Here is a 13,998-nt window from a genome sequence, read left to right as displayed (position 1 = left end):
TTTTTCCACGTTATTATTATTACTGCTTGAGGTAACATTAGAGAAGGCTTGCTGATTTAAAAATCCTGCATTTGATGTTGCTGTTGTTGTTGTTGCAGTTGTGGCAAACGTTGTTGTTGCTGATGTTGATGATTGAGTATTGTAGTAACCAACGCTCTGTCTATCAATATTATCGAGGATGTCGTTGCGATAAAATGCGTTCATCTGGTCTGAGGAACAACTCTCAGTTGCAGTTGCTGATGAAAATGTTTGTTGCAGCAGCGACGACGATGACGATAGAGGAGCCGGTGTCGCGGCTGAAGTAGCTGCAGCAGTTGTAGCTGATGAATATGCTGTTGCTGTTGTTGATGCTGTTTTAGCCGGACTGTAGCCGTATCTTTCTGTAGAGTTGTAGCTTTCCTGGCTTTGATGGCTGTTCAAATTATTGCTTTTGTCATTGTATATATTAACGCGGTTGTCTTGGTCATAATTTTGGTAACTGTAATCATTATTATTATTGTTATTATTATCATTATTATAATTATTATTACTACCATAATTATTATTACTACCATAATTATTATTATTACCATAATTATTATCATTATTACTATCGTAATTATTATTATTATTATTGTTGTTGTTGTTGTTATCGTAAAAATTATTTTTTCCAAAGGGCTGCTGAGAGTCGTAACTATAGTAATCTGAACTGTGGTAAAATTCTTGCTGCTGATGTTGTTGCTGCTGATGTTGTTGCTGCTGCTGATGTAGTTGCTGCTGCTGATGTTGTTGTTGCTGTTGATGTTGTTGCTGCTTGTTGTAGTCAAATTCGGAATTATCTCTTTCCAAATAATATGAATCTCTGTAATCATTGGTATCAATTTCGCTAGATGGAGTAGTTGACGTTTCATTTTGAGTCATAAAACTTTTATTCTGATAGCCCCTCTCGATAATATTTTTATCAAAATAATTATCATTAATACTACTACTAAAATTATAATTAACAGTAGCAGTAGTAGCAGCAGTAGTTGTAATTGCAGTAGCGGTAGTAGCAGTTATATCAGCTGTTGTAGAAGCGTGAGCGCTATTAAAATCCTCGCGACAGGTGTCGGTTACGTCATTGAAACTACTTCCTGTGACGTCATCGTAGTAGCCGGACGATTTATAGTCTTCAGTTAAAATGCCGGAAGTGACGTAGTTGGATTGAAGTGATGCTTGTCTGGGAAAGTCTGTTGATTGTCGTTGTTGTTGCTGCTGATACTGTTTTGATGATGATGGGAGTGAGAATTGTTGCTGAAGGATTGAACCGGATTGTTTGGAGACCTGACGGAAAGTTGGAATGAATGAACGAACTAAAAAACGAGCAAATGAATGAATGAATGAATTTAAAAAATGAGTACATGAATCAATTAATAAGTCAATTTTATTGACGATATAACGAAATAATTAGTGATACTTTTAAAAAGTGATAAATTATATATATATATATATTATATGTTACAATATAACATATACCTATATGTAAATATGTATATATACAAATATGTATGTATGTAATATATGTTTGTATTTATGTACGTGTGTGTTGTGTATGTATGTGTGTATGTACGTCTGCGTGTGTATGTGTGTTTGTATGTATGTTTGTATGTACATATATGTGCATGCATATATGTATGTATGTATGTATGTATGTATGTATGTATGTATGTATGTATGTATGTATGTATGTATGTATGTATGTATGTATGTATGTATGTATGTATGTATGTATGTATGTATGTATGTATGTATGTATGTATGTATGTATGTATGTATGTATGTATGTATGTATGTATGTATGTATGTATGTATGTATGTATGTATGTATGTATTTCTACGAACATCGAGGAAGCTGCTTTGAGCTAGACTAGCGTAGCTATCTGAATGCATGCAGTCACGCAATGTATGTTAGTGTCGTCGCTGTTGTTGTTGTTGTTGATGTGATTGGTTGATGTTGCTGTTGTTGATGTGATTGGTTGTTGTTTTTGATGTGATTGGTTGATGTTGCTGTTGTTGATATGATTGCTTGTTGTTGTTGATGTGATTGGTTGATGTTGCTGTTGTTGATGTGATTGGTTGTTGTTGTTGACGTTGGCGTTTTTATTTTTATTGTGACTGGTTGGTGTTAAATTTATATATGACACTGGTTCGTGATTTCATCAGCGCAAGGGTATTACGTATTTATACTGTGATCATTTTTGTCGAATATGGCGAAAATTCATTTTTTTACATTCACTCATTCTTGTTTTTATTTTTTTATTTGTTCTTTTTTTCATTCATTCATTGGTTTGTTTATTCATTCTTTTCATTCATTTTTTCATTCGTTTGTTCATTCGTTTGTTCATTCGTTCGTTCGTTTCTTCAGTAATCGTTTCGTTTTTATTTAATTTTTGCGATAATTTTCTTTTGCTCATTTCGTTAACAACATTTTTTTCAATTTAAATCTACTTTTAAAAAGAACAAACAAATTTTGTCAAAAAAAGAAGCCAAAAAAAACTTTTCAGAATTTTTCAAACGTCCAACTAATTTAATTCCAGTTTTCAAACTTCTAACAAACCTCGACGACATCATCCTCTCTACAACCAGGACCGGAAATAGATCTGGATGCAAAAACGGAAGTCGTCTGTTCAGCAAGTCCGCCATCTTGTTGTTCTTCTTGCTGCTGCTGCATCCGCCATTTTGTCGTAGCGCTAAGGAGTTCGCGTCTTTTGCGACAAATATGGCATAACCACACACCCTAAATGGGCAGTAATTGAAACAGTATTATGCGTGCGCGCGTGTGTGTGTTGCTGCATGTAACATAGATAACAGATTTATGGCAAACCGAAAGCAGATTGATGGCTGTGATTAATTATTCGGCCTCCTAATGAGAGATAATGTATGCTTACACAGTGTCTGTAATGCGTCTGACCAATATGTTATACAAAAAAATTTTGATTTTTTTTCACGTGATGTGCAATTTTTTTTTTTTTAGTCTTTCAACATTTGACACGTTCCTCCCGCATAAATTATTTTACTGGGTCCGAATACGTTGAAAAGGTGAAAGATTTTTTTTAGAAATATTTTTCCTGGAAACTCTTAACAACTGCTGGTTCGTGAATTTTGTGTGAGTTTTTGTTACTATTTCTGTTCAAAGTGAAATTTGAAATGTAAACGTGATGGCAATGATGTAGAAGCAAATTGATTCAGTAGCACTCATCACAAGTACTATTCTAAAATATAAAATAAAAACTATTGAAATACATATTGAAATATCTGGCAATTGAGTTGAATGAATAACCAGCCGTTAAAAACAATCAATCAACATACCAATCAATCAGCCAACCAACCAATCAATCAACCAACAAACCAATCAGCCAAACAATCAATCAGCCAACCAATCAATCAACCAACCAGCCAATCAATCAATCAACCAACCAGAAAATCGACCAACCAGAAAACCAACAGACCTCTTCATTTTCAGAACTCCCACACTCAAAGCAGATATTAGCCCGGCGACAGTCAGAGCAAATGGCATCATCCTGGTCCTTCACCTTTTGATCGCCACAAATGACACACATAAAAAGTGAATCTAGGTCAAGTTCATGTTGATGGCTCAAAGGTCGAGTAGCTGGTGCATTCGCTGCAGTGTCGTCTGGTTTTTCTATAGAAACTGAAGTGCTAAATGACGGATAATTTTTGATTTTTTTGGGTTTTTTTGGCGTTTTTTGTTGTTGCAGTAGCATACTTAATTATTTTTACATATAAAAAATTGTTCAGATAAAAATCATACACATATATATTCAAAAAAAAAAACAAAAATAACATTTAAAACTAAGCTTTCGTTTTCAAAGAAGATGCATTTTTATTTTTAACGAGTCAATTTCGTGTTTACTATCCACGAAATCGTCATCAGCGTTGTCTTCATCATCATCGTCACCATCATCATCATCATCGTCACCATCATCATCGTCATCATCATCGTCATCATCATCGTCATCATCATCGTCATCATCTTCATCATAGTCATCATCATAGTCATAATCATTATCTAATCATCATCATAATCGTCTTCGTCATCATCATCGTCGTCGTCGTCATCACAGCCTACAATTCAATCAGCTAACCTAAATTCCTGTTCAGATCCCAGAGAGCCTTTTTTAATTTTCGGATACTTTCCTCTTTTGCCATCATCATCAACACTCCCGCCCCCAGCAACACTATTACCACCACCACCATTACCAGTGACGTCATCTTCATCGTCTTCATCGTCATCATCATTTTTTGTCCTCCAATCATTTTCACCCTCTTCATCGTCTTCTTCCTCTTCATCATCATCATAATCGTTATCATACTCGTTACCGTTGGCTTTGTTGTATTCCTGGATTGAATAATAACCGTAAGATGATGATGACGATGTTGTTGTTGTTGCTGCTGCTGCTAATGTTGTTGTTGTTGTTGCTGCAGTTGTTGTTGACGTCGTTGTTGACGTAAACCATTGTTGCTTAGGTAGATTAAAATTATCCATCAATCTTTCTGAGTAGTTGTCCTGATATCTGGTGTATGAACTAGAAGAAGAATCGTACGTAGAGGTAGTTGTTGTTGCTGCTGCTGCTGTCGTTGTGTAGCTGTTGTAGTAGTAGCTGTACAATGATGTTGTTGTTGTTGTTGTTGTTGTTGTTGATGTTGTTGTTGTTGTTGATGTTGTTGTTGATGTTGGGGCATATAAAGCGGAAAATAATTCATCACCGCTTTGCTGATGTTTGGTGGACATCTGTTGAGATGATTTATAATTCGTTGAATAACTCGGAGAAAATGTTGAAGATGTCAGCGGGGAAAATGTTGCTGCAACATTTGTTACCGATGAAAAATTCGACGTCATTGTGGATGCGGTTGTAGTGGCCGATGTGTCTACGCCCATAGCTCTCGCCATGACGGCTTCTATTTGGTATCTTTCCTCTTCGCTTAAGTAACTCAAATCGATATCTAACATTGGAGCTTGTGGCTGTTGTTGTTGTTGCTGTGTTTGTTGTGGTTGCGTTTGTTGTTGTTGTTGTTGTGAAAATAAGTTGTTGTTGTTGTTGCTGTAACTTGCTGACGTCATTGTCGTCGTAGCTGTTGGTGGTTGTTGTTGCTGCATTGGTTTAGTCGTTTGAGCAAATATTGATGAGGTTGATGATGACGACGATGAGTAGAATGACGCTGACGAGTAAGACTGATAGGACGACGATGACGTCACGTTGTTGTACGCGCCATACCCATAAGATGATGACGACGACGACGATGATGACATCGGTAAATAGGGCGAAGATGACGACAATGATGACGAATGATAACCAGATGACGACAATGACGATGATGATGAGTACAATGAGGATGATGATGATGATGATGGTGGTGATGATGATGATGGAATCTTACCGAGTGTGGATGACAAAAATGATGATGGAGAAAAAGTGCTAGAAGACTGAGCTGATGATATAGCTGATTGTAACGCGTCCACCATCGGCGTGAGTTTATATGGCAAGAGAGATGATGCACCCTTCAAAGAGCTCAACAATTTCGATTGTGGTGATGACGTTGATGATGATGGCAAAGATGATGACTTCATTGATGATGATGATGAGGATGATGATGAGGATGATGATGCTGCAGGAGATTGTTTCACGTTGAAAGGTGATGATAAAAATGATAACGGTGATGGTGAAGATGACGATGTCGTCGTCGTCATTGCTACTGTTGTCGCTGTTGGGTAAAGAGATGAAGATGAGGATGAAGATGACGAAAATGATGAAAATGACGACATTGTTGTTGTTGTCGCTGCTGCTGCTGCTGCTGCTGCTACTGATGTTGATGCTGGGTAATACGGCGATCTTGTTGATGTAGTCGGTGGGGAAAAGTATGGAGACGTTGCTGATGTTGTTGTTGCTGAGTAATAAGAATCTGGAGAATAAAATTGTTGTTGTTGTTGCTGGTATGGTTGATATTGTTGCTGATACTGTTGTTGTTGTTGTTGTTTGAGGTTAGAATAGTACCCGCTGTAATCATTGCTCCCGTCCAAACCATCAACACTACCATATTTTTGTTGTTGTGGCTGTTGTGGTTGTTGTCGTTGTGGCTGCTGTTGCAACGTTGACGTCAGCAACGAGGAAGAAGATGTAGTAACTGTGGCATCACGGAAAAAAGACAAGGGATCGAAACCGGAAGCGGAAGAAGATGACGAGTGGTCTGACTTTCCTGAAAATCCGGTGTGTTGGGATACAAGTTGCTCCGTACTGCCAATGGCAGACGAGAGTAAACTGCTGAAACTTTGGAACAAGCTCATGGTAGCATTGTGATGACGATGAAAAAAATGATGATATCAATGATGTTTTTATTGGTGATAAGGATGTCGTAATTTTGCTGACGATGATGGTGTTTGTTGATGATGGTGGTGAAGATGAAGAAATTGATGATGATGATGACTATTGTGATGAGGGAACATTAAACTGATGATGGTGTTGATGACATACTGACAATGCAAATGAAACCTCGTTACTTCGTCAAGCAGTCCGCATTTTTACAATTTTTAACTCAATTACAACATAAAAATATTTTAATTTTTCACAAAAAAATAATTTCACTTTTTCTTTTTGCCCACGATCTCTCTATTCTTAATTTTATTCATTTTTCAAAAAAAAACATTCAAACATTCGATCAATCAGTCGACCCCAAAACTTACATACATAAAAAAAAACACCGTTAGGTTCTCGCGGACAGAGCCGATTCAATATGAACGCATGCCTGCGTGCTTGAGAGAGAGAGAGAGAGAAAGAGAGAGATAGAGAAAGTGAGAAAGAGGCGGAAAGAGGGCAACTGAAGAGAGAGAGAAAGAGAGAGAGAGAAAGAGAGAGAGAGAGAAAGAGAAGAGAAAATGAAAATAAATCAGAGGGGCTAGTAAATGAATAATTTTAAATCGAATTATATATTGCGATACGACACGTTGTTCTTATTTCCTTTTTGCTGATTTGTTGGATTTTGTGCGTGTGTACGTGTGTGCGTGTGTACGTGTGTATGTGCGTGCGCGTGTGTGTGTGTTTCTATATATGTGTGTGCGGTGCGTGTGTGCGTCTGTGTGAATTAATAACACACTAATTATTAATTAATTATTAATATTAATTCATTTATGGCATTGTTGTTCCACGTTCGATTAACTTAGGTCTTTTCAATAATACCAAAACTGAAGGAACGACATTAGGCTGCAGGGCTTTTGCTACCTCCTTCTCTCTCTCTCTTCTCTCTCTCTTCTCTCTCTCTTCTCTCTCTCTCTTCTCTCTCTCTCTCTCTCTCTCTCTCTCTCTCTCTCTCTCTCTATACTTTGCATATAATTTTATTTTGCAAAAATTTGTATTAATTCGAGTATTGTTGCATGCTGATGCCTCTAGAATACGCAGGCTACTTGTGGAACCAATGGGGGACTCGAAAGTTGTGGCAGTAGCAGTAGTAGCAGCAACAACAGTAGCAGCAGCAGCAGTAGTAGTAGTAGTAGAAAGAAAAATAGTAGTAGTAGTAGCAGCAGCAGTAGTAGTAGTGGTGGTGGTAAAGTAATTATGCCAGTAATTGAAAAACCTGGTGACATGTTGTTAGTAATTATATGATCGATTTCTCATCATCGACACAACAACCATACAGAGTGAGAGATGGACTGACAGGAAAAAAGTGAAAGAATAGAAAAAAGGAGAGAAAGTGAGAAAAAAGAGATAGATATAGAGGAATAATTAAAAAAAATAGGTTGATGATTTTTTTTTACAATGGCACCAAACCCACACACAATGCTGTTTTAAATTCATAAATGCACACAAAATACGCACACACGCACACGCACACTCACACACACAGACACACACACACATACATACACACACACAAACATATACATATTTATTTATATATATACATACATACACAAACACACGCACACATACAAGTCATCAATAAAATAAGGAGATGGTAACTAAAGCACCACAACATGCATGCAAGAGAGCTATACTCAAAATAGGAACTCTACTACCGCTGCTCTGTGCCACGTACCGCGTGTACATCGCAGTTTGTGTCTACAACATAAGTGTACATCACTTAAATATGTACGCCTGTATGTGTGTATGTATGTGTATATATGTATCTGTATGTATGTTTGTGTATATATGTATATGTATGTAATATGTATGTATGTTACAAAAATATGTGTGTGTGTGTGTCTGTGTACATACACGGATGTTGCGTTTGTGTGTACGTATCAGTGTACGCATGATGTGTATTTATACTCATACCTATTTATTCATTTATATGAGGATGAATAGATCACAGCGCTGCTTGTTTTATCATGCAAAAACATAAAAACAGTTTTAAAACATCACGTACACACACACACACACAGAGACAGACACACGTGCGCATACACATACACACACACACAGACACACATATATATAATTTTTACTCTTATTATTATCATTAACGTCGGTGAAATTAGATTTTTCGGAGATTAAAAAAAAGATTTTTCTTTCTCCCTTCGGACGAAATTTATTTACGGCTGAAATACGCCTGTGCCTCTGTGGCTATTTGTAGGTACTGTTGTATTTTATAACGTTTCTGTTTTAAACTTCTCGTATTGTGTATGTATGTTCGTGTTGTGTATCTGGTAAAATTATCTTCATGTATCTCTATGTACCCTTGATATTTTGCCTTGCCAGTTCTTTTCCTCCGTTGTGTCTATCATTCTTGTATATCTCCATTGTATCTTCCGGTTTTTATAATGTATGTATCTATTTTTATGTTGCACGCACCTATTTGTATGTTGAATGTATCCATTTGTGTATCTAATGTATCTAATTTGTATCGAACGAAACGTTGCTTAGAAGTTTTACAAAATTTTTATTCGTAATCCAATAAACAATTAATGTCTTCTTGGCCTCTCAATCAATCACTCGAATAAACGAATGAAAAGAAGAATGAATGATTGATTGATTAAATAGACGTAAGGATGAATGGATGAAATGAACGAACGAACGGATAAATAACCGAATGAATGATAAACCGATTGTATAAAATGATAAACAAAATAAAATGATATATATATCATAAGAATGTTATATATTATACAACAAAAATATACATTTAAACTGAATTATTATTAATATTACTATTATTAATATAAACATTATCATTATTATTGATTATTATATATTTGTTGGTTTAGAAAAAGCAGTTCAAAATTAAGTCATTCACAAAATTCTTCATTCATGCACTCATTTATTCATTCATTTATTCATTCACTCATTCATTCACTCATTCATTCATTCGCTTGTTCATTCATTTCGGGTTGTTGTTGATGGTCGTAACTTTCCCTGATAATTTCTCTTGCAACTTCTTCAGGTTGGTCTGAGGTTGACAAAAAAAGATGTTACATTTATTATTATTATTCTTATTATTATTATTATTACTATTATTATCATCATCATCATCATCATTATCAATAACATCGTCCTAATCATCGTCAGAAAGAAAACATCAGCAACATACAGACGACATTAAAGACATCACCACCATCATCAGATCACCATCATCAGATCACCATCATCAGATCACTATCATCAGATCATCCGTATAATGACCAACAACGCCAACCTCACCACTCCCATTCATCCTCATCCTCATCATCCTCATCCATCATCATCATCATCATCACCAGATTAACATCAACACCATCCACACAAGAAACCAGCCAACCTTATGTAGATCAGACAGCATCTTATGTTTCTTGAGCATCTCAACTGATGTAAAAGCCCTTTTGCATAGGAGGCATGTCATTTTAGCGTAGTCGGTCATTTTTTCTTCCAAAGCCAGCAGCTCTCGCTGGGCTGTAGTAGCTGGACCGTCGTCATCGTCGTCGCTATCACTCCCTCCGTATGAATCAACTAGCTTTGACTGAATGCATTGTTGTTGTTGTTGTTGTGGCGACTTTTTGATGTGATGGCAGTTTGTGATGTTGTGGCGCGATGATGGCAATGGTTTGGATGAAAATTGTTTGCTGGTTGTTTGTTCGCTATTGGTTATAATAATAATAATAGTAATAATAATAATCACCAACCTCATGATTACCATCATAACAACAGCAACAACATCCATAAGACAACAGCAACAACAACAACAACAACTTTAAACAAAAACTTACCAAAACATTGAGATTAGATTTTTTGCTACCGCCACTAGACCCAGCCTCGCCACTGCTGCCAGGAGTTTCTTTCCCTAATTTTATGTCGATCTTTCCTTTATTAGTGAACCCAACATCAGATGCCATTTTGTTGTTTGCAGCGGAAATTTTTCTGGGCGGGGCCATGAACGGCAGAGGCTTTTTGAAACCGCAATCTTTCTTTTCGTTCTGCTGTTTCGCCCATTTTTCCATTTCCTTATTTGCAGTTTATTTTTTCGTCAATAAAATTATAATATTATCATTAACGCATACGTAAAGACACACACGCACACAAACACGTACAGACGCTTACATACACACACGCGCACACAAAGACAACAGATTAATGAGACACATTTAAACATGTCAACACTCTCTTGCTCTTTTCCACCTCTCTCTCCTCTCTCTCTCTCTCTTTCTCTCTCTCTCTCTCTCTCTCTCTCTCTCTGTCTTATTTAGACACAAAAACACACACAGGCTAATAATAACGGCAACAGTAATAATAACAACAATAATAAAAATAATAATAACAAAAATAAGAACAATAATAACCAATGCAATCTTCTTGGCTTCTTGAACTTTCTTCAGCTTACCTTCTTCATCCTTGTCCAATGGCGGTAACTCCTCAGAGTCACCGCCACTAGCTTCATTATTATTATTATTATTATTATTATCGTTATTATTATCGTTTGGTACTTCTACGTATGCGTTCACTGTGTCGTCCCAGTACAAGAAGCACGACGTCTTGTTGTCGTAAAAATACTGTTGTTTGATCATATAATTGAATGGTTAATTAATTGATTGAAAGTTGTAAACACACACACATAATACACACACATAATACACACACACAATACACACACACACAGAGACACACACACACAGAGACACACACACACAGGCACATAAGCCAACCTGAGAGCCCTTATCATAGTAGAGATCTGTGGTTGAATCGTAATAATAGCCAGACGTCTCGTCAAACACATACCTTGACTGATCTGGTGCAGCTAGTAATAATAATAAAAAATAATAATAATATAATTATTATTTTGATTATTATCTTGATTATGATTGAGTTATGGCGATGGCGAATGAAAAAACTAACAAATCATACCCAAATAATGCATCTTTGGGATTACTTGAGAAGATGACGACGACGATGATGATGGTAGTTGTTTATCATATGATGACGATGATGATTGCCTGTGAGGGGAAGAGGAAGAAGACGACGATGACGTATTACTCCTGCCGTAATATGATTGGGTGTCCGTTGGGGTTGGGAGGAGTGCCCCTGATGACGATCTTCTCGGCGGTGGTGGTGATGATCCTATTGACGATGACGTCAAGACGGTGGTGATAAAAACATGGCAAAAAAGATGATGATGAAAATAGGTCATTGTCATAATACAAAATAGAGAGAAATAATAATAATAATATCAATAATAATAATAAAAATAATAACAATAATAATAACAAACAAATAATAAAAAAAAAACTAACAACAATAACAATAATTTCTCACTTCTACTCCTAGAATTGTTGTCTCTATCATAATCTCTAACGCTATCCCTACTATGACTACTACTCCTACTGTGGCTACTACTACTACTTCTATTAGTAGTAGTAGTGGTAGCAGTAGTAGCGACATCATCGTCATGATCATCGTAGTTACCATCATCACCATCATCATCTAGTTCCTCTCCTTCCTGCTCTTTCAGCGTACTGATTGTGAATCCCCTCTTGCTTAGAGCATTTATACTGGAATGATGATGACGACGACGATGATGATGACGTCACTGATGATAATGAGGATGGTGTTGACGATATTGTGGTGATGAAGATAGTAGAAAAGATGAAACGAGAAGATGAGGATGACAACGAGCTCTACATAGTTCAATTTAAACTATCAAAATCCTCCTCACGGCTACCACCATCATCATCATCATCATTTCGATCCCCACCACTACACTAACAGATTCCGAAACGAAACTTTAGAGTAATTGATCTGGACAGGAGACCCGTCCACTTGCAAGGGGTGTCCAGCCTCCCTGACGGCGTCCATAATGGTCACGCTATCGCCGGAATTGTCCAGCTGAATGAAACCGAAACCGGCGCTAATTTTATCCTGGAAATTCCGAGCTATAAATACATCTTTTACAGTGACCTAGAAGTAATAAAGATGACATGTGACGATTTAAGACATGATCTGTTAGAGCTACAGATCACGAATAAGACAAGAATGATGATGATGATGCATGATGATGACGTTATTTGTGGTGATTTCTATAATAATAATAATAATAATAATAATAATAATAATAATAATAATAATAATAATAATAATACAGTAATGCACCTTGGTTGCGTAAAAGAGAACTTGTTTAACTCTAGCTTCATCAGTGAGTGTGTTCAAACCTCTGATCAGCATGGCTAGGTGGATTAATTAAATATAATTTTTTTCTCTTTCTCACTTTCTCACAGACACACACTCACACACACACACACAAGTTTTTCTCTCTCTCTTCTCTCTTTCACGCACATATTACACACTCATACATAATTAACTTTTCTCTCTCTTTCTCTACTTCATAAACACTCACAGATACACAAAAAAAACAACTTTTTCACAATCTCAGATATAATTCAACATTATGTATGATATGCATACTTTCGGTAGGCATGATTCCAATATAGTCGGACCCATCCTGGGCGACAACTTCATAATCTGTCTCTGTGGAAAGAAAAATGAATGAACTGTCTTTAAATATAAGTTTCTGCTAGCCAGTCAAACAACCAGCCAGCCATTTAAAAGACAAACGAATGTACAAATGAATGTACGAATGAATGAATGTACGAACGAATGAATGAATGCATGTACGAATGAATGAATGGATGAAATGATTCGATTTTTTCATCAGACCAGCGTACCCTCCCTTTCGAGTTTGCATTTGAAACACTTCTCTCTCCTTCTGAAGTTGATGCAGCCGCACTATCAGCAGGAAAATTTTCTCATTTTAATATGCAGACAAAATTATAACCTAACAAATTTATAACTAACAAAAACAACAGCAACAATCATCAATACAGTAAAAACTATTACAGAAAAGTTATTATCATAAAATACAATTACAAAGAAATAAAACCCATCTAACCTTGTGACACCTCCAATCTCCCTTGCAGATAACAGGCGGCATGTCGGGGACATTTTTATTAGCGAGACCCAGCCCCAGCCCTCCAAACTCCCCTACTTCTCCTGCCCCACTACCTTCCACTCCTCCAGCGCCGGCACTTTCGCTCTTTGAAAAACTCAACGTCGTATTAACTCCGTCGCAAAAGTTCAGAACGCCCTGTTTAGATTATTGGTTTTGTTTTTTTATTTAAAATGGCGACGGTGGGGGTGATTTCGTTTTTAGCGCTCCAGTCGCCGTGAAGATTGAGAGTTTGTCGTGAGTGAAGCATGGCTAGTTGTGCAGTGCAGTGTGATCTAGAGGTGGTCGTAGTTAGTAGAGCTGGTGCTGGAATAAGTGGCCGAAATCTGCAAATCGGACACAAGACCCTGACTGTAGTGAGAGTTGTTGTGGGGAAAAATGGCCACAAAATTGCCATAATCTTTGCTGTTGTTGCTGAAATCAAAATTTCCAAGAAGCCGTTGATAGTGATGAGTCTTCATCCTCAATGGCGTTAACCGACTTAAATAAAATGGCTTAACTTACTTTTTCAAAAGTATTTTCATTTTAGATTGAATTTTTGACTGCAAAAATCTTTAAAAG

At 36.6% G+C, this 13,998-nt stretch overlaps 1 protein-coding gene across 1 annotated transcript in view; it reads right to left on the bottom strand.

Moving 5' to 3' along the window:
* Window positions 1-8,949: 8,949 nt before the first annotated feature.
* Window positions 8,950-13,998, bottom strand: part of HELRODRAFT_191574 (hypothetical protein) — a gene marked incomplete at its 5' end in the record, with an annotated part of 8,905 nt that continues 3,856 nt past the window's right edge. The window contains 12 exons of the mRNA XM_009018740.1: window positions 8,950-9,306; window positions 9,327-9,417; window positions 9,766-9,963; window positions 10,211-10,444; window positions 10,781-10,990; window positions 11,144-11,235; window positions 11,751-11,986; window positions 12,202-12,392; window positions 12,585-12,658; window positions 12,897-12,959; window positions 13,157-13,217; window positions 13,381-13,575. Coding sequence (XP_009016988.1) covers window positions 9,349-9,417; window positions 9,766-9,963; window positions 10,211-10,444; window positions 10,781-10,990; window positions 11,144-11,235; window positions 11,751-11,986; window positions 12,202-12,392; window positions 12,585-12,658; window positions 12,897-12,959; window positions 13,157-13,217; window positions 13,381-13,575 — 1,623 coding nt within the window. The 3' untranslated portion in view covers window positions 8,950-9,306; window positions 9,327-9,348. The remainder of the gene's footprint in view (window positions 9,307-9,326; window positions 9,418-9,765; window positions 9,964-10,210; window positions 10,445-10,780; window positions 10,991-11,143; window positions 11,236-11,750; window positions 11,987-12,201; window positions 12,393-12,584; window positions 12,659-12,896; window positions 12,960-13,156; window positions 13,218-13,380; window positions 13,576-13,998) is intronic.

Source organism: Helobdella robusta, assembly GCF_000326865.2.
Source record: "Helobdella robusta unplaced genomic scaffold HELROscaffold_22, whole genome shotgun sequence".
NCBI classification, from domain to species: Eukaryota; Metazoa; Annelida; class Clitellata; order Rhynchobdellida; family Glossiphoniidae; genus Helobdella; species Helobdella robusta.
This window is presented reverse-complemented; position numbering and strand designations above follow the sequence as displayed.